We start from the raw sequence: 21,336 nt of genomic DNA, 5'->3' as shown, positions 1-21,336 counted from the left end.
AAGCTCCAACAAATATTAAATTATTTAAAGAAACCAACAATAATTCACTTTCAAATTTTACTTTCAAGTTAAGGAAACCAACAATAATCAAATTAATGAAGGTAGATGAACAAAAAAACAAATGAAATTGTGGTGGATAGGAATTATTAAATCAGACCAAATAATTGCAAAAGAAGAAATATACGAAGCTATATACCCCTTTATCAACAGTAACACCGAGCAATCAGAATTGTGAATCAATTTGCATTGCATAGAAATGACGACACCAAACAAGCGAGCATGGAAACGTCAATTTGTGTTTGTGAATTGACAGCAACTCAACTGGTAGTTCGTGTTTGTGAATCGACAATGGCCATGAGCAATTTAAGTTATGAATCGAAGACGATACTGTAACATTCCGCATCGAGCGATAGGAAGGTCCGGGACAACTTACCTTGATGGACCTACGCGAACTTCCCATGGGGTCACCCATCCTTGAGCTACTATAGCTCAAGTATGCTTAACCCCGGAGTTCTTTGTCTACATTCAGCCCAAAAGGTATCCAGTTGATATTGTTTCATTCCTTACCTATCCTCGATATATACTATTCTCCTCTGGGCTCCCGGGGTATTACATTCTCCCCCCTGAGCACATGACGTTCTCGTTATGCGACCTTATAACTGGTCCTAGATCTTCTCCCCTTTGGAGGCTACCATCCCAAAAGCCTGCCAGGAGTCGCTTCTTGATCAGGCCTCGCGTCTCGGCACCACTTCCCGCCCTTATCGGACCGCATTCTCTAAGGGTCAGCTTTAATACCACCTGTAACATCCCGCATCGAGCGATAGGAAGGTTCGGGACAACTTATCTTGATGGGCCCACGCGAACTTCCCAAGGGGTCACCCCATCCTCAAGCTACTCTAGCTCAAGCACGCTTAACCCCAGAATTCTTTGCCTACATTCAGCCCAAAAGGTATCTACCTGGTATTATTTCCTTCCTTACCTATCCTTGATATATACTATTCTCTTCTGAGCTCTCTGGGTATTACAGACACTAAGCACTGAAGAACCATGCGACAAAGGGAAACAACAAAAAGGTGCTTGAGAGATATAGGGGTTTGCAAAGACAAAGGGCATCCCTTAAATTAGAATTAATACCATGCTTTTTGTGCATAAAAGCTGAAATTAATAAGATCATTATCTAACTCGAGATTCTACCGATTTTACCTAATTGAATAGGGATTCACTTTGATTCTACTACAATTTAGATTTTATATAAGCGTTGAGTTGTTTAAAGGTTTCTAACACAAAAAATCGTAAAATCATAGGAGTTGAATCGAAATTTTGACAACCATGGGAAAGACTCAATTATACCTCCATAACTATAATCAAAATGCTATATTATGAGGACAGTTGGGTAAAGGGATGTATTGGATGTGTCATTCAACAAGTTCAACATACAAGCCTTCTAATGAAGGAATTAAATGGTCAAGACCACAATTTTAAGTTCACTAAATAAACAAGGATTACGCCTAACCATTGCACAAAATTGGTCTGGCAAGGATACGGCTAGAACAGGTAGCGTTACTGTCTGAATCCCTCACTGAGTCCCGGAGGCATTCCTAAGCTCTGTGCGAGATCACTCATCCTTTCCTTCATGGCCTAAGAAATATCACAAGGCCAGAACTTTCACTTCAGCAAACAATAACCAAGAAAAGTTCGGCTTATTCTGAGATAAGGGCGCAACGCTCACCTGAACACTTTTCTGATGAGCATCTTTATAAGCCTCAGTTACTAGAAGTGAGAGTTTCTGCATGAGAACAGAAAATATTAGATGCTAGCAACATATCAAATAATTTCATCAAGATGCACGAGGCCCCCGTTTGTAAGCAGCCTTCCCCTACTTTTTTTGCAAAGAGGTTGTTTTAGCAACTCAAATCTATGACCTCTAAGTTACAAAGGAACACCACCACCATTGCTACCAAGGCTCGCCCTCAGCCTGAACCCTTGTTAAACTAAATACATTATTTGATTATATTTCCTTGCGCAGACGCCCAGTGGGACTTGACAAAATAACAATTATTGGAGGTTTGTTTAAATCTCGAAATAACAAATTTCATATATTTTTGACATCACAAGCAGCCTCAATAACTAGCTCTGACCTTGTTTGACATGGATTTAAGATCAAACAGAAAATCATATACTCACCTCTGGTCCTAACTCCATTGCAGCTTCAGTGATTTCAATTCGTAAAGGTTGCTGATTTCCAGATAGCGTCGCCTAAAGAAAAATCCACCCAGAATTTCACTGAGGTCCTTCAGAGATATCATATGAAAAGCTTGCAATATAAGATTTTCTTTTTTCTAGATAACTTTTCATTCTTCTGATATAGTCAACACAATTAAAATTTCCTCTTCAGAACTGAATTAGAAGCACAATGAAACAAACCAGATGTACCATGATAAAAATTGCACACAGAAATGGCATCAAATACTCAGGTTACACCATGAGATGCCATGCCTAGCTCTTTTTAATGGCTTCACATTTGTTTCTCAATGATTACATCCAAAGCAATAGTGAAATCAAATTGCTTCTTAATAAGATTGTATAAGTACCATCCAATTCTTTTCTTCTACACTTACCTATTTGTTCCAATAGGCAGCTTACAAACAATATTCAATTTACAATAATAGGATCCAGTCATAATTTGTGAAGGAACTTAGTTTTGAACTTTGATATAGATGCAGAGAGACAATTTATGAAGAAACTTTAGTTTGAACCTTCACTTTGAAGAGAATAATTTATTATGACTTATGTTATATCAAGTATTCTTTCCTCTTACGTAAATGTATCCATAAGATATGTCAAGGCTGAGGTCCCTTGGTATGGGACAATATGTCCAACACCCATACCAGAATTAGACACTTGGATCCTCCAATGTTTAGTAATTTTTGAAGCAAAGAAGCTTATATTTCATATTGAAGAAAAATTTCAAGATTTTGAACATGGATCATCATCATCATCATCCCAGGCCTTAATCCCTCTAGGTGGAGTGGGTTGCACAAAATGTAGCTCTCTAATCATCTCTATCCACGAACATATTTATGAAGGGCTATTATATCATATGTTATATCTAAGAATTTTCCACCGAGTTTTCTTTGCTCTTATCATACCTCTTGTGCTACAAACTCCTTCCATTCCATCCATGCACCTCATAGGTGTGTTTATTGATCTTCTTCTTACACGTCCAAACAATCTTGATAGCATTTGCCCATCTTATCTTCACTAAGTGTCACTCCAACCTTAATACAAATGATTTCATTTGTAATTCTGTTTTATCATGCATGGCCACACCACCACTGTACCATTCTTGTCTTAATTATATTCATTCATATTTTGCATATGTTCGCACTTACTGCTCAATATTTTGAGCCAAGATGGTCATATTGTCTAATAAAACTTTCATTTTACCTTTAAAGGGATTTTAAAATTGCATAAAATGCTATGTGCACTTCTCTACATTTCTAAATAACATCAATTTATTTTTTATTTATTTATTTTAGAAAAGTATACAACAACAACAATGACTAGCCTTAACATTACTAGGTAACATCAGCTACATGAATATATTTTTGAGTAGCATACAATACACATTATTCTTAACTGTTAAAAATGTGTTCATGTTCTCATACCCAACTTCTAGATACATATCTAAGTATCTAAGATTAAAGATACATTGGAGGTCCAATGTAGGATCACACACCCAATCATTATATAAAGTCCATGCAACAAAGATTGGTAGTGTGAAAAAAGACTTCCTGAATATGTTCCTGAAGGAGATTATTCTCAAAACTCTAATGAAAATTTTCTTGGAATCCACAGGAACAAAATATCAAGCATTGATCCCATTATGTGGGGTTGGGTATATGAATTCTACCTCGCCATGAGAGACACAGGAAATGGAAAAGAAATTCATGGAAATTGAAATTTCTACATAATTCCTGCACCCCTTTTGTTGAATTATTAATCACCAACTCATCTAAAAGCTTAAGTTATTAGATAGAGGGCTAACTTTATCTTTTATATTATCATGTTTACTATCAACACACCCTCTCACGTGTGGCCAGACTTCATTGTATAAATAGTCCAAACACGTGCAACAATTTTAATATTGAATTAGTGGTGAGGTTTGATCTCAGGACCTTTGCCTACTCCGATACCATATTGAATTATTAAGTATCATCTTATTTAAAAACTTAACCTGTTAGATAGAAGGCTAATTTTTACCTTTTATATTTTCATTTTTACTCAACATAATTAACCTATTACATGTATTTCAATTTGGTTAATGGATTTAAAATTCAGCTAGCTCTCTAAGGTTCATGTAATAGTTACAGAAATGTTTCTTAGGCTACTATCAATTAGTTATTTAGATAAGCAGTCCCTTCATCTTCCACACACTTTTCACATTGCACTTCCTGGCTCATGCTTCCAATGAATTTCCAGCTCGTCCTTGATATTCAAGGTTCTTTATTTCGGTTAAATAACCATTAACCAAAGCGAAAGTTAGACTTGTTACACAATAATTCCTGCATGGATGACATCATGAAATTTTGCAAAAATCAATAGTGGCAGAACTACCATAGTAAAGAAAATAATAAATGGGTATACTACATACCTTAATTAGCTCACTTTCGCAATAACCATCAAATTCTGCTCTGTAAAACACAACAAAAATGAAGACCAGCACAATAAGAAATTCATATCCACAATAAACATTTGTTTTGCTAAAAATTGGTTTTATTATAGAACACATACGCTGCCAGCTCTTTCTGCACCCGGACTGCCTCAACCTGGACAACCATTTGTGCCTTCTTCACAGACTCGTATAAATTTTGCATGTTTCCAAAAATTCCTGCCTAATATCAACTATTATTAAGGATTTGTTTCCAACAAGAAATGGAAAACACAGCTAGTTTAAATTCATAAAAAAGAACAAAAAACATAAAGTTGACAAAAGTTGATTACCTAATAAGATGAGGGGCTTATATTAGAGTGTTACATCATTGAATTGGGTTAAGCTTATGACCTAGGTCCCTTTTAGTAGATACAAATCTCTCCCTTTTGCCTTATGGTGTTAGCATGCAGGTAGTAGGTAACACCTACTGAAATGGTTGGAAAGACAAGTGTCAATACAGGAAACCTTGGGCATGTTAGCTAATGGTACCACGTGCAAAATTTCTCCTTTCAAGTTGGCTAAACTAGTCAAGGGTAAGGGTATCAAATTTATGTAGCAATTTGGCTTCTACGGGAATGAGAATGAGGAAAATTGGACTCGGAAGGCACATGCCACTCAATAGAGTTGTAGATGAAACCTTTCTCAAGGTCACTAAATATAGAAGGCAGTAAGTAATTTGAAGTCTTGACCAAAATACCCTGTTCCTGAAATGCAAGGAGTCATTGTTTTCTGACCTACATCACCAACCCGGGAGCTCAGTAGAACCCAAGGTAGGTGAAACAAGCTGAATTCTCGAAAGCTTACTTGAATATTATTGAATCCGAATAGAGGTATTTATACAAGTACAAAATATCTATGCTATCTCCTAGAAAATAGGAATAAATTCAAATTTAGATAACAATAAATGATTTTTGAAATGCTGAAATTATCTTATGTTTTCAAGTTGTATCTTTCCTTTGAATTTTGGAGTTTATCTTATCTTCTAGGCTGCCTCATTTTTAAATCTTGAAGTCTTATCTTATCACCAACCACCTTATCCTCCCTTTTTAAACTTGAACACCCAATCTCATCGTCCAACACTCTCTCTCAAGTTGATGAATAAATATTTGTCATTCCCAACTTGCCAATTAGTGATTCGAAACCTGGTTTTGCCATGGCTTTTGTAAACACATCAGTTACTTGACTTCTTGTAGGAAAATGCGATAGATTAATTCCTCCTTCCTCAATTTTCCTCTTTATAAAACTTCGGTCTATTCTCAAATGCTTCATTCAATCATGCTTAACTAGATTTTTAACAACACTAATTGCTGATTTACTATCACTGTACACCTTTGTTTGTTATGACAAAGGAATATGCAAGTCTTCCATCAACCTTTCTAATCAAATCACTTCACAAATTCCTTGAGTTATAGCTCAGAATTCTACCTCAACACTACTGTAGGCAACAACCAATTGCTTTTTACTTCTCCATGTAACCACATTTCCCCATACTTTAGTACAATAACTTGAAGTTGGTTGGCCATCTTCAATAGACCGTGCCCAATCTACATCAACAAAGCCCTCAATTCCTCTTTGTGTTGTTTTCTAAATTAGCATTCCCTTTCCAGGTGTCCCTTTTAGATACTTTAAGACAATAAAAACAACATTCATATGTCTTTGGGTAAGAGAATGCATATTTTGACTTATTATATTCACTGCATAAGCTATATCTGGCCTTGTAAGGGATAAGTAGATTAATTTTCCCACCAACCGTTAATATCTTTCCTTTTCTACTGGGGGCATCATCATTGATTTCTCTAGATTTTTAGTTCTTTTCTAGAGGTGTTCTAGCAAGTCTACACCCTAGCATACATGTTTCTTTCAACAAATCAAGTGTATATTTTATTTGTGAGATGAAAAAGCTTCTTTACTCCAAGCCACCTCCATTCATAGGAAATATCTCATTGTTCCTAAGTCTTTGACTTCAAATTCAGCTCTCAATTGCTTCTTCAAGCTCTCTATTTCTTGCATGTCATCTCCTGTCACTATAATATCATCCACAAAGACGATCAATATAGCATTTTGAGGGGATCTCAAGGCCACTCTACACTGGCAAGCTCCTCTAAAAAAGATTGAGGATGATAAAATGGGAGATCCTCAAAGAATATTACATCTGGGGACACAAAAAATTTCTGAGGGAAGGGACAATAGCACTTATAACTTTTTTGGGAAGGAGAATACCCAACAAAGATATACTTAAGTGCCTTTGGTTCAAATTTGGTCTGGGAGGGATTATTGTTGTGAACATACAAAGTGCAACCAAAAACCTTAAGGGAAAGAGAAGTACAGAGATGGACATGGGGAAACAGATCATGAAGAGTGTTAAAAGGAGTTCTAAATTGCAGGACTGTAGAGGGAAGACGATTAATGAGGTAAGAGGCGGTAAGAACAACTTTCCCCTAATAGGAATGAGGAACATAGGTAGTGAACATCATGGCTTAGGCCACCTCAAGAAGGTGACTGTTTTTTTTCTCAGCCACCCCATTTGTTGAGAGGTGTATGGACATGAACTGAAATATGCCATATTCAGAGAAATATTGAATGAAATCATGAGAGAAATATTTTTGACCATTATCAACACGAAGAACATGAATATGAGTTTGAAACACATTCAAAATAAGTTTGTGAAACCTTTTGAAAGTACTAGTGGCCTTTGATTTTTCTCTCATAAGATAGACCCAATAAACTCTAGTATAATCATCAATAAAGGCTATAAACCAACGGGTACCCAAGATATTGGGATGTTTAGCAGGACCTGAAATATCACTATAAATCAAGTGAAAATGTTTAGATGGTTTATAGGGTTGCATGAATAATGAGAATGCGGGTGTTTTGCAAGAGTACACTACTTACATTGAAAAGATTGTTCTTTATTAATGAAAATGTGAGGATACAAGGATTTTAAATATGAGAAACTAGGGTGTCCTAAGCGTTTATGCCACAACAGAACATTGGCATTAGCTGTTATTGTAATATCCCGGTATTTTGGAAAAATTAATTTTTGTAATTGAGATGAATTATGGATGATTTTGGATTTGAGAAATTTAATTGAAGAAATTGAAATTTCTATATTTTTGGCATAAGGGGAGGATTAAGAGTTTTTGAGGTTTTCGTGAAATTTTGGAAACTCGAAACCAATATTAAAATAAATTTAATGAATTGCACATTAATAAGTGAAGGAGGCTGCAGCGCGGGCAATCATGCGCTGGTGATGGCTGGCTGGGGGACGTGGGTTCGATCAGCCGGGGGACGGGGGTATGCGCTGAAGGTTTTGCTGGAATTTTTTTCCAGCTAATGGGGGTGCCAAAACGGTGCCGTTTTGGGCGCCATTGGGGGGCCTTGGACGCTGTTGCTGTGCCATGTGGATGCTGCTGAAATTGTTTAATTTTTGATTTGCTTCCAATTGCAAACAATTACAGCCACAATAAAAGGGAAGCCATGTGAATAAATGAACATTAATTGCAACGTACAACCCATTTAATGAGAATGTGAAAGATATTTATTGTGATGAGATTGGTAAATGGTGGGAGCATGCATGTTATTATGAAATTGAAGTTTGGCTGCCAATTTAACTTGTCAAGCAGAGACACGTGGCATGCAATGAGCATAAATTTAAATTGATTTGATAGTTTTGCAATTACATGATGATAGCACGTGAGAAGAGATGAAAGTAAAAATATTAATTAAAATTTCAGAATAAAAGAGAGGAAGTTAAGTGCGAGCAAAAATTTAAAGGGTTGAGAGTTAGTGGTGGAACAAGTCAGATTATTGTAGTCATAATTTGAGGTCCACTATCATATTTAAAGGTAGTTTAGTAATATTTAGTTAAAGTAATTCTTTTAACTTATTATGTTGAATTTTGTTAGAAGAATTCCAACACGTGGCAACGGTGTTTTCAACACTTAAAGAATCTAGTTAGAGATTTATCAAGGCATCAAAAGCAAACGGTAAGAGTTAATATATATTTTATGTGCAAATTTTGTGATCATAACTTACATGTGATAACAGGAAAGTGCCTAGGCATGAGACTATAAATTTTAAGGACAAAACAGAGCTTATGTTGGGGTCCATGGGAAATCATATGGGACCACCAAGAGTCCAAGATGGATAGGCTTGCATACATAAATCACTTCATGTTTTTGCTATTTTATGAACTGTGATTTGCTATTTAATATATATTGTCTTTACTGAGTCTTAGGACTCACTAACTAACCATATAGATAGCTCGGGCCTTAGTAAAGGAAAGGCAGTATTAGTGGAAGCATCGCCCTCGGATGCGGTCGAGGAGCCATTAAAGGTCTTTTATTCAAGAGTCATTTTACCAATTCCGTGGTTGTAACAAAGTTGAGTGATAAACGCCATTGTGGGATATTTTATAGCAAATCTAATCATATCTAGTAAGGAGTATATTGGGTGTATAGTTGGACTTGTTTATAATTATCTTTGAACAAAAAAAAAAAAAAAACAATACTTATATATAGGCAAAGGGATATGTATATTAATTTATTTATAACCTCATCCAAATTTCTTTCGGGCCCAGGAGAAGGGCGTCACATAGTGGTATCAGAGCTTGGTTAGGGATGGGGTCAAGTAACCAGAGTTGTAACCATAGTATAGGGTACTGAGTAGGCCTAAGGTATGGGAGTCTAAGAGGAGTAATGGTGAAAATTGTAGTTTAAGGCAGTATGGGCATGGTTTCTGTTCCTTCTTGAACTTGCCTGCTTTTGGAAGGGTAAATTGAAATCCCTGCTTAGCCATAGTCCTACTCTATTCTCCACCAGGCGACTCCTTCTCACGAGTGATTTTCCCGTAATTCATTAACCTCTTTTCAATATTCACAGCCTTAATAACCGCCTCCCGAAAAGTGTCGGTCTCCATATAACTCATTCCTCTATGAACTTTGGGGCGTAACCCCTAAATGAAACGTTCCATCTTATCTGCTTTAGTTAGCATATAGGTTAGGATATATTTCAATAACTTTATAAACTCATCTTCATATTGCGATACCGTCATATGGTGTGATTGCCGCAATTCCATAAAGTCTCTCTTCTTCTAGAGTTGTCAATCGTGGTGATAATATTTTTCAATGAAGACTTCCTTGAACTAATTCCATCCAATCGGGAATAGTCGTTCTCCAGGCCCTACTAATTGAGTGTTCTGTTCCCTTAGCATTTCAGCTGTCATTCTCCACTAAAGTCTGGCTTGTTCTATTAGCACAAAAGTGGCACACCTCACCCATTGCTCCTTCGGGCAATTCATGTATTCTAATAACTGGTGGACGTCTTCCAACCAGAACCCTGTAATACTTGGATCAGCCTCTAGTTGTCCTTTGAATGTTGGAGGTCGTAGGGTCTATGAAAGCCTTGAGCTAACTGGCTGCCTTAGTATCTACCCGATGTATAGGAGGTGTCCCTTCACCTACTTATCGACTTTGTCCATACTCAAGGGAGTGTTCAGGTACTTCTGTCGAGTGCCTTTGATCGATATCCTCAGAACTAGAGGTGTGAGGTGCTTGAGTATGTGATGCCATCTGCACACCATATTATTTTCTTTTTAGACACATATAATAATATATATATTTTTTGGCTATGCATATTTATCATTACCAACAACAACATTACTACCATACAACTAGTTAGAGTTATGTGTACATACATTGTGGATGGTACCCTCATCCTAATACCTTCTATCCTTTTTGCACTAGTACAACCATACTCTAACTATGTGGTACTATTTTCGTCCCCCTCTACACGGGACGTGGCCTCATTTGCTAGGTACATGAGGTCCCCATTGTCTCCAACACTCGAGCTGGAGTTGGTTGACTCTCCTCCTAAGTTACATGGCCCCCACACTGTTGCCTTTGACGAGAGTTCCCTAGGAAAATTTTCAATTCTTGTAGGATCGTTGCGTGATATCTAGCATGACTCCCAAAATTTGGCTTGCTGTTTTATTGCTCGAATGAAATTTCTATAATGGAACCTGAGGCTCATATCATCCATCATTCTCCTGGTCAACTGTCTCCAAAACTCATTCATGTATTTTCTGGCAAACATGACCTATTTTTCCGAGAGGCCCCACATATGCTAATATATGGTTAATCGAAATACATGGTTTACTCGACATAGATAACTTATTATACCCCCATCATCATGTTGCCTTCCCCCCAAGTTATGGTTCAACCCTTGTTCCTAAGCGTGCTAGAGTAAGTTTAGTGCTGCGCCTGTGCCTACATTCGAGATCATAACAGGATTTGACCCACTAGGATCCATTTGGTGCGTGAATCTGCATGCAACACCAAAGGCCAAGTCAATAATCAATGATATATATATATAACACATACTTTCCCTTTCAAGGCCAAATTTAGGAACCACATGTCCTATTGCTTGCTTATTCCGGGAAACAAATTTCCTAAGCAAGTCCATACCACTATATATGCCTCTTTCAGGGAACATATCTTTCATGGTTACGACCTACTTCGCTTTTGCACACAAATCACAATTTTTATCATTACTTCTCTTAAACTCCCAAACCTTAGGCCTACTCAACACCTTATACTATGGTTACAACTCTAGTACCTGATCTCATCCCTAACCAGGCTCTGATACCACCTTGTGACGCCCCTCTCCTGAGGCTCGAAAGAAATTTGGATGAGGTTATAAATAAACTAATATATATATCCCTTTGCTATTATTTTTTTTTCCGTCAAAGATAATTATAAACAAGTCCAACCATACATCCAATATACTCCTTACTAGATATGAATAGATTCGCTATTAAATATCCCACAATGACGTTTATCACTCGACTTTGTTACAACCATGGAACTGGTAAAATGACTCACAAATAAAAGACTTTTCATGGCTTCTCGACCGCATTCGGGGGCAATGCTTCCACTAACACTATTTTTTCTTTACTAGGACCTGAGCTATCTGTATGGTTAGTTAAGGGGGTGAGTCCTAAGACTTAGTAAAGGCAATATATATAAAATAACAAATCACAGTTCATAATAAGTGGGAAAAAACATGAAGTGATTTATGCATGTAGGCCCGTCCACCTCAGCACGAGCTTTGTTTTGTCCCTAAAATTTATAGTCTCATGCCTAGGCACTTCCTAACATGCAAGTTATGATCACAAAATTTGCACATAAAATATATATTGACCCTTATCGTTTGCTTTTGACGCCTTGATAAATCTCTTTGACTAGATTCTTTAAGTGTTAAAAACACCGTTGCCATGTGTTAGAATTCTTTTAACAAAATTCAACATAATAAGTTAAAAGAATTATTTTAACTAAATATTACTAAACTACCTTTAAATATGATATTGGACCTCATACCTCAAATTATGACTACAATAATTTGACTTGTTCCACCACTAACTCTCAACCCTTTAAATTTCTATCCGCACTTAACTTCCACTGAAGTGCTCTATTTATAAAGCCTTTCCTCCCTTTTATTCTAAAATTTTAATATATATTTTTACTTTCATTCTTCTCCCTTTCTTCTTTTTCTCACGTGCTATCATCATGTAATTGCAGAACTATCAAATCAACTTAAATTTATGCTCATTGCATGCCACGTGCCTCTACTTGACAAGTTAAATTAACAGCCAAACTTCAATTTCATAATAACATGCATGCTCCCACCATTTACCAATCTCATCACAATAAATATCTTTCACATTCTCATTTAATAGGTTGTACCTTGCAATTAATGCTCCTTTATTCACATGGCTTCCCTTTTATTGTGGCTGTAATTGTTTGCAATTGGAAGCAAATAAAAAATTAAACAATTTCAGCAATATCCGAGTGGCATAGCAGTAGCATCCAAGGCCCCCCAATGGCGCCCAAAACGGCGTCATTTTGGCACCCCCATTGGCTGGAAAAAAAATTCCAGCAAAACCTCCAGCGCACGCCCCCCCCCCCGGCAGCCATCACCCACGTGTGACGGCCCGTGTTGCAGCCTCCTTCACTTATTAATGTGCAATTTATTAAATTTATATTAATATCGGTTTTGAGTTTCCAAAATTTCACAAAACCCCCAAAACTTTCCAAAAACTCTTAATCCTCCCCTTATTCCAAAAATATAGAAATTTTAATTTCTTCCATTAAATTTCTCAAATCTAAAATCACCCATAAATCATAAATAATTCATCTCAATTACAAAAATTAATTTTCCCAAAATACCAGACAACTTTATTGGTTGGAGAACTTGGGAATTTTGGAACATCTTTTAACATATAATAAAGGCCATCTCTTGCCTTAGCATTGCCAATCATCATCCCTGAAGACTAGTCCTAAAATATATAGTGGGATGGGAAAAAAGTTACACTACAATTCATGTCTCTTGTAAGTTTACTAACTGATAGTAAATTACACTGCAATCCAGGTACATGTAGAACATATTTTAGCTTTAGTTTTGAAAAACACATTGTTCCAAATCCCAAGGTAGGAAAGATTGTGCCATGTCATGATCCTAGGGCTTAACCTAGGATCAGTTTGGGAATCGGAAGAATCCGATTTAGCTATGACCAAGAACAGAAGGAAATTAAGGAGGAATTTGAAAGAATGAGGGAAAGATTAGAAGAAGATTAGGGAAGAATAGAATGGACATAGGGAGAAGAGAATTGAGTGAGACGAGAGAGTGAGAATAGGATAATGTTGTATTCAACTTTTTGCATGCCTTCTCCCATGGAATGAGATGAATACATATAGTGCTGCTTGGCGTGGGTGTGGATGCAGTAGATCATCCCCCCCTCCAGTAGTTACAACAAATTATTTTGTCTTTTTTCTAAGTCCTCACATGTGGCATTTCTAATTCTAACAGAATTGATAGCTAGAATATAGGTGTAACAATTAAAGTAAAAGAAATACAGTATAGCCATTCTAATTAACCCTTGGGTCGTGACATGCCATCAGCCATAGAAATATTAATAGTTGTGTTACAAGATGTATAATCCATCATAGAATTAGTCAAACTTGACATATGATCTGATGCACCAGTATCCACTATCCAAACATGTTTAGGGAGCTTTCGTGAGATTAGTGAGTACTGAAGAATACCTTGTAGAGCTATTGAAGTCGTTGGCTTAGGAATAGGAGGACTTGAGGGGTTTGTACCTGTGGTTTGATTTAGCAGCCTGTACAAGGCTTGAACCTACTCTGCTAATAGGTTTAGATTTGCGTTGTTCCCGAGTTCAGTAGAGACTTTTGTAGCATAGGCTAATCTGGTTGTTTCTCTCTTATTTCGTGGCTTTTAGTTTGCTAGTTTACCATGAATCTTATAGCATGTTCCCCTTGTGTGGTAGGGTTTGTTATAATAGTCACACCACTGCTTGTCCTTCCATTGATTTCTTGACAAAGTATCCTCATTTTTTACAGTAGCAAGAGCAACATTTTGAGGGCCTAAGATTGAGTTTGTCCATTGGGTAAGCATCACCTTCCACCTTCTTTCCTCTCTCCTTACCTCAGCAAACACCTCTTGGAGTGTAGGTAAGGGTTTAGTACCTAATAATCTTCCACGAACTTCATCCAAATCCAAGTTAAGACTATGGAGAAAATCAAAAACACAATCATTTTTCTAACATTTTAGTGTATTTTGTGCTATCAGCTAGACACTCCCAACTAATATTGTAGAATAAATCCATCTCATGCCATAATTCAGTCAAAACATTATAGTAGCTAGACACTCCCAACTAATATTGTAGAATAAATCCATCTCATGCCATAATTCAGTCAAAACATTATAGTATTCTGCAACATTAAGGTTACCTTATTTAGTTATACGAATGAATGACCTGATTTCAAAGCATTGAGAGGTATTCTCCACATCTGAGTACATTTCTTGAATTGCATTCCAAATCTCTTTTGCAGTCTTGTAGAAGAGATAGGTTTTACTGATCCTTGGCTCCATTGAGTTGATAAGCCATGCCATTGAATTTTGAATTTTCTGCTTCCCAGATACCATAATTTGCTGCTGTGTTTGGTGGGGCTAGGAATAGCTCCTATCAAATATCCAACTTTTCCCTTCCCCTTGATCATGAGCAATATATATTGAAACCATTCTTTGAAATTACTCCAATTCAATTTATGTTGAGTAATATGTAGAGAATGGTTGACAATAGGGTTTGTAGAAAAATTGGACTGAGAATGAGGGTTAGGAAAACTAGTGGCTAAGGCTTCGATTATCATTGGGTTTGGTAGAGTTTCAACCATGATTTTCAAATAGCCTAGACCTTAAGATCTAGGTTACCAAGACTTGGCTGTGATACTATAAAATAAGTTGAATTCTTGAAAGCTTACTTGAATATTATTGAATCGAATAGAGGCATTTATACAAGTACAAAATATCTATGCTATCTCCTAGGAAATAAGAATAAATTCAAATTTAGATAACAGTAACTCTGGGAGAGAGTAATAGAGCAGAGGCTCAGAAAGGAAACAAAGGTGTCAGAAAATCAGTTTGGTTTCATGCCTGGTAGGTCAACAATGGAAACTATATATTTACTGAGGCGTCTAATGGAAAGGTATCGAGATCATCAGAAGGACCTATATATGGTGTTTATAGATCTAGAAAAGGCCTATGATAAGGTCCCTAGAGAAGTATTATGGAGGGTTTTAGAGAAGAAATGAGTCAAAATAGCCTATATACAAGCCCTTAAGGACATGTATCATGGTGTAGAGACAAGGGTCAGAACATGCGGAGAGGATACTGAACCATTTACAACTACAATAGGACTGCATCAAGGTTCTGCACTAAGTTCATACTTATTTGCCCTAGTAATGGATGAACTCACTAAAGATATTCAGACAGATGTGCCATGGTGTATGCTATTTGCAGACGACATAGTGTTGGTGGATGAAACAAAAGAAGGAGTGAACACTAAGCTTGAGTTGTGGAGAAACAATTTAGAATCTAAGGGATTTAAATTAAGTAGAAAGAAAACAGAATATATGGAATGCAAATTTAGTAAAAATGCAAGAGTGGATGATGTTATAATAAAATTAGAAGACCAAATCTTACAAAGAAAAGACCATTTTCGATATTTGGGATCAGTGATTCAAAAAGATGGAGAAATCCACGAGGATGTCGCACATAGAATTAAGGCAGGTTGGCTAAAATGGAGAAATGCATCGGGGGTGTTATGTGATGGTAAAATCCCATTAAAATTGAAAGGAAAATTTTATAGGACAGCTATAAGACCAGTCTTGCTGTATGGCTTAGAATGTTGGGCAGTTAAATACCAGCATGAGCAAAAGACGAGTGTAGCGGAGATGAGGATGTTAAGATGGATGTGCGGACATACAAGAAAGGATAAAATTAGAAATGAAGTTATTCGTAATAAGGTAGGAGTAGTGCCAATCGAGGAGAAGATGAGAGAGACTAGACTAAGATGGTTTGGTCATGTGAGAAGGAGACTAAGAGACGCTCCTGTGAGGAGAGTTGATGAAATGGAACAATTAGTCACAAAAAGAGGTAGAGGTAGACCCAAGAAGACTTTGGGAGAGACATTAAAATTTGATATAAAATATATGGATCTAAATGAGGATATGACAAAAGACAGAAATACATGGAAGTCTAGAATTCATGTAGCCGACCCCACATAGTGGGATAAAGGCTGGATATGTTGTTGTTAGATAACAGTAACTGATTTTTGAAATGCTGGAATTATCTTCTGTTTTCAAGCTGTATAATCCCTTGAATTTTGGAGCTTATTTTATCTCCTAGGCTGCCTTATCTTTTAAATCTTGAAGTCTTATCTTATCACCAACCACCTTATCCTCCCTTTTTAAACTTGAACACCCAATCTCCTCGTCCAACAGTAGGTATGATCTATGCTCGTCCAGCTGCATAAACCATATACATTACACCTCGAGCAACTAAGTAGTGACCTAATACATGAGTGGATGAGATAGAGTAGCATATTATTTTCTGCTCAGGAAATAGGATAAATTATAGAATTTGATGATTAATAATAAATAAAACTAAGAGCTCTTGATGATTAGTAAAACTCATCCACATAGACATTTAGATGAAACAGGGGGAAAAACAATCTTTAAGACCATTGCTCTTATGTTCTGGACATTCTGATACTTCAGCATTCCCAGCAAAATAACAACAGGAAACCATACTGTTATACCCACCTCTAGAGGTCCAAAATAATAAATTATGTCTCTACCAGTAATTTATTGCTTGCTCTTGAATCTGTCTGGTTTGCACAACACATTTTTGACAACAGAAACTTCAAACAAGGTTGATAGAATATTTCTTTTGCTATTTACATCCTGAGAACCTTTGCTGTGTGCTTTTGTGTCTAGAAATTCATCTTGATAACATTTAGATCAATCATTCATGCCTGATTAAAAGATTTCCTTATGAATGTGCCATCCAAATACAGATTTCAAACTTCCAGTTGTCGGGTTAGTCAAATGCTGAGATGGCTGCTACAAGCACTGTGCACTGCCACAATCCTTTAGACAAAGTTATATCCAATTGTTGTCAGATAATATGTTAATTGGTTGAGATCATTATCGATTAATTGTCAACAGAATTATTGCAGTTAACATGGCAATAAATAAGGTAGAAGGTTTCTCATTGTCAGAGACAGGTCAATGGTAGCCTTTATGGATAGGTGTAATATGAAACAAAATATAAGACTGGAGTTGGAAGTTAACCTTTGGAGATGAATCGTCGCTCTTCTCATTGTTTTCTTTTTTTCCTCCAAATAAAGCACACATGTGAAGTGATCTACGATTATACCCGAGCTTTTGACAAGCAGACCGTGACAAAATCCACATACCAACCTGATTTGTATTTGTACTTCTTTGATCTGTAAAGTAAGACAAAAAAGGAAAGCTTAAAATTGACTATCTAAATTGAAAACTAAATAGGCTACAGTGGAAACCATAAAAAGAGGCAACTTCCAGTAAACAATTTTTTAACCAGAGAGAGAAGGAATAAGATATCTCTATGCCCAGACAATATTGGATCTTCAAATCTCTAACAACAAAAATAATGGCAAGTACAACATATCATGTGACACAAAATACCAAAATTAGAAAGCATTATGTGCATTTATAGCTATAAGGTAAGTTCTCATAGCATCAGGAATAACAGTGACCAAGAAAAGCCCATTGCACATTCTCATGACATGAATTTAAAATAATTAATTGCATCCCTAGCACTGTTAGAACATTTGCAAGCTTACTAGAACTTAAACATCGCCACTGAAATAGTTACCTACTTCTCTTGATAAAAGATTTCATGGATTATCAAGTTGCAACTTGAAAAAGATATTTCATCATAAAGAAAAAAGATGAGTAAATGGCCTCAATTAGTAGCGTTATAAGTCCAGAAATACACCTCATATTTCTTAAATTAAAGCCAGTAAAAAGTTAATTGTCACCAAAGCAGGAGACAGTGAAATAAAACATTCAAGAATTAGAGAAGCCATTGCAATAAATGCCTAAAATGAGTTAGAAGGATTTATGCCAACAGAAGTTCTGAAGCATGAAAACCCACAAGCGTTAGCCCAGTACCTGAGAACCTACTATCAAGATCCTCATTGTTCAAGTCGTTTCTGGTTCTTGGTAGGATTCAGGCCTATTTGGTGTTGCCGTGCTTGTAAAGGATAATTTAGCTTTTTATCACAAATTTTAGAAAAAAAAAAAAAAGAAGCATTTGGTTAAGTGTACAACTTTGTTTTTAAAGCACAATAATTTTTTTCAAAAAAGCAGGTTATCAATCTTGCTGGGTGCCACATCCCTAGACATAAGCCACTCTGTCAAAACTGCTGATAGTAGAGCGAAAGGGCGTGAAACAACAGCTATTTTCCTTTTCTCAGGCATCTCCAAAATCATAACATCTGCCTTCACTCAGTCAGGTCCACAACATTGAGTAAAAATTCATGCCTCTCTCAGCCCTTGTTTAAGAACTCAATCTTGTACGTCACAACATGTAGGCATTGCTAGACATGACCTTTTACCTCATTGCTATTCCAATTTCCAATATTCCTGATGCTAACAATTCTGCCATTAATCTACAACTAATTAAAATATCTAATGAAGCAAATCTCTGAAATAAAGTAAGCACAAAGTTAACCTCGTTGAGCTTCATGAGCTCACACAATGCCATATATCTATGGCTCATCCATGGGTTACACAATATCCACATGGCAGTAGGTGCCAAAATGCATTTCCCTGATGCTAACAATTCTGCCATTAACCTATAACCAATTAAACTATCTTTTGAAGAAAATTTATGAAATAAAATAAGCACAAAGTAACCTTCTCTGGGCTTCATGACTTCCCACAATGCCATCTACTGTGCCTGGCTTTGTCGCTTATGCAATACCCACATAGCAGCATGTGCCATAAGGAATTTTATTCTAGACAACTGTTCAATTATTTGGACTTTATACCTAATACTGGTTATAAGCCGAGATACTTGGGTCCTTTCTCCATTACTCACTCTCAGCTGAATTGACGCCTAAAGGTGGAGATTTTCATCTCATCTAAATTTACCATGATAAATTAACAGATTGAACCCCCTCCTCCAGACCCAAAATTCATCCAATTAAGGTGGCTGTTAGCTTTTCCCAAGTTATACGAGTTCAGAGATATCCTCTCAGCTAAAACACCAATAAATCCATCTCGGTTAAGTAAGTTCTTCTCCAGTGCTGAATCAGTTGGGATTTACTCAAAAACTATTCTCTCTGTCTTCCAAAATTAGCATTCACACAGTGAAAACAAAAGCCCCTTCTCCAGGAACATATCTGCATCCAGTCAATTTAGAACAGTATTAGTACTAAAATCACCCTAAAACTTGATTCATTCATCCAAAACGGTCACTCCTCTCACACAAAATAACAACAAATTCCAGTTTCTCCCCAAATTCACCGAAAAAACTTCACAGAGGCCATGCATATCAAGGACCCATATACAGAAGATAATTGATAGATGTCCAAATGATAGACCATTTGACGAGCCAACATGAAAAATACACATACATTTATACGTGTTAAGAAACCAGCAAAGGAACTCTTTATAATCAGAAAACTGGAATTCTCTTCTTCAAACTGATAATTTCACCTAAACGAACATAATAAGAATAGATAATCTAGTTCTGAGATTCCTAAATGCAGATGGTTGAAGTAAAATCCTCGTTTCTTATGGCGACTTCAAGTGAAAAAGAGAAAACAATGGAAATTAACATGAGGATCAGTTTCATTTTGAACATGTATAAGCATATTTGAAAACCCATATCACGCCTAAACACACACATATAGTACATTCACACGCACACAGAGATGAGTTACAGGAAACTGAAGATGGTGAAGCCTTTGCCCAACCGTGCAAGTTCGAAATCTGGGCAGCGAAGGCACTTGTCGATGCCATTGTTTTCGCAGGAAGAGAGGTTTTGGGGGAGAGAGAGAGAGAGAGAGGATAACCACTTGTTCCTCTTATTTTCCTTCCCTTCTCGCTCTTTGTAAATGTAAAACGAAACGAGTACCATTTATGGGCTTGGCCTAAGCCCACTCTATCAGGTTACATTTGGCCCAGTCCATCATTAAGCCCAAAATTTGGCCCCATCTTGCTCTTCTATATGAACTTGGAGCACGAGGAAAAAGGTGACTTCGAAAAGTTGAAATTGAAAAGGTTTTCTTTCTACTGCTCTTTCCAATCATCTCCTTCTTTGGATCTAGGGTTTAACTGGCCCAGTCCATCATTAGCGCATGAATTTGTCATACACTCCGCCAGAGCCTTCGATCCCGGCAAGCCACCGATCGTTATAATTCTGCCAGAGGTTGTTCGAATTGGGATCGAAAGATGGTTCTTCTACTAGTACTAGTTTGATTGGCGCCTACTTCGAGCAGAAGCAGCTCCCGTTCACTACAGTTGAGTACATTGCGAAGAAAGCTTGGGGAAAGTAATGGATTTACGGGTGTTTTCATGGATTGTGAGGGATTCTTTTTCTTCAGATTTGCTTCTAAAGAGCAGATGTCGCAAGTTCTTGAGGGTGGGCCACATATATATATATATATATGTTCGCCGGAAGGTCACTGTTCTTGGTACGGCGTCGCCGGGAAGGCGATGGCGAGATCAAATATGCCACAATATTATGGCATGATGGAGTTCAATTCCGTGTCTCATCTCTACCGGAGGTAGGGGTAATTGTATTATCGGCTTAAAATTTAATCATTGAGTAAAGTTGATTGAACTCTTGTTAATTCAGTTTGGTCAAACGAGAGAATTATTTGTATTTTCCTCTTTATGCCCTCCTTTCTCTCTAAAAGGTTCAATTTTTAAATTTATAGTTTTGGAACTAAGATTTTGTAAATTCGTGTTAATATTATTGTAATTTTGAAAATGAAAATGTTACCAGCCTTAATACCAAATTCAAGATTGCAGAATCCAACCGACTCTCTCTCACATGCAGATGTCTCTCTCTAAACTAGCAAGACGCCAAAACATGAATGAGACCAACCTCAGCCTCCAAATCCAATCCGAGCCTCCTCTTTCTTCTCAGCTTCTTGTTCACCCCCTCTCTCTCTCTCTCTCTAGCTGAGCGAATCTTCAAGATGGT

The 21,336-nt window shown here is 36.8% G+C and overlaps 1 protein-coding gene across 3 annotated transcripts; it reads right to left on the bottom strand.

Annotated features, from left to right (window-relative positions):
• Window positions 1-1,394: 1,394 nt before the first annotated feature.
• LOC127806737 (nucleoid-associated protein At4g30620, chloroplastic-like) lies at window positions 1,395-20,246 on the bottom strand. Of its 3 annotated transcripts, none has more exons than XM_052344218.1 (7): window positions 20,102-20,246; window positions 17,427-17,581; window positions 4,795-4,895; window positions 4,655-4,694; window positions 2,185-2,256; window positions 1,730-1,786; window positions 1,395-1,638 (listed from the first exon to the last, which is right to left on the bottom strand). In XM_052344218.1, exons 1-7 carry the CDS (start codon window positions 20,145-20,147, stop codon window positions 1,561-1,563), a joined length of 549 nt encoding a protein of 182 aa, XP_052200178.1. In that variant the 5' UTR covers window positions 20,148-20,246; the 3' UTR covers window positions 1,395-1,560. The 3 variants fall into 3 exon arrangements, with proteins under 3 accessions (XP_052200178.1, XP_052200177.1, XP_052200176.1); XM_052344217.1 differs by having other exon boundaries at window positions 20,069-20,237; XM_052344216.1 differs by having other exon boundaries at window positions 20,054-20,224.
• Window positions 20,247-21,336: the final 1,090 nt, after the last annotated feature.

This window comes from Diospyros lotus, chromosome 7 (genome assembly GCF_014633365.1).
Source record: "Diospyros lotus cultivar Yz01 chromosome 7, ASM1463336v1, whole genome shotgun sequence".
NCBI classification, from domain to species: domain Eukaryota; kingdom Viridiplantae; phylum Streptophyta; class Magnoliopsida; order Ericales; family Ebenaceae; genus Diospyros; species Diospyros lotus.
The sequence above is the reverse complement of the archived record's forward strand: the minus strand, read 5'-3'. Positions and strand labels throughout refer to the sequence as shown.

What these genes read in the sequence shown, in the direction of transcription:
- LOC127806737 (XM_052344216.1), bottom strand. Translation starts at nt 20,147, where the DNA reads ATGGCATCGACAAGTGCCTTCGCTGCCCAGATTTCGAACTTGCACGGT. An exon ending in GCGACGATTCATCTCCAAAG is followed by an intron (nt 4,896 to 17,426) that starts GTTAACTTCCAA and finishes AGTTGATATTAG; the next exon opens with GCAGGAATTTTTGGAAACAT. An exon ending in GTGCAGAAAGAGCTGGCAGC is followed by an intron (nt 4,695 to 4,794) that starts GTATGTGTTCTA and finishes TGTGTTTTACAG; the next exon opens with AGCAGAATTTGATGGTTATT.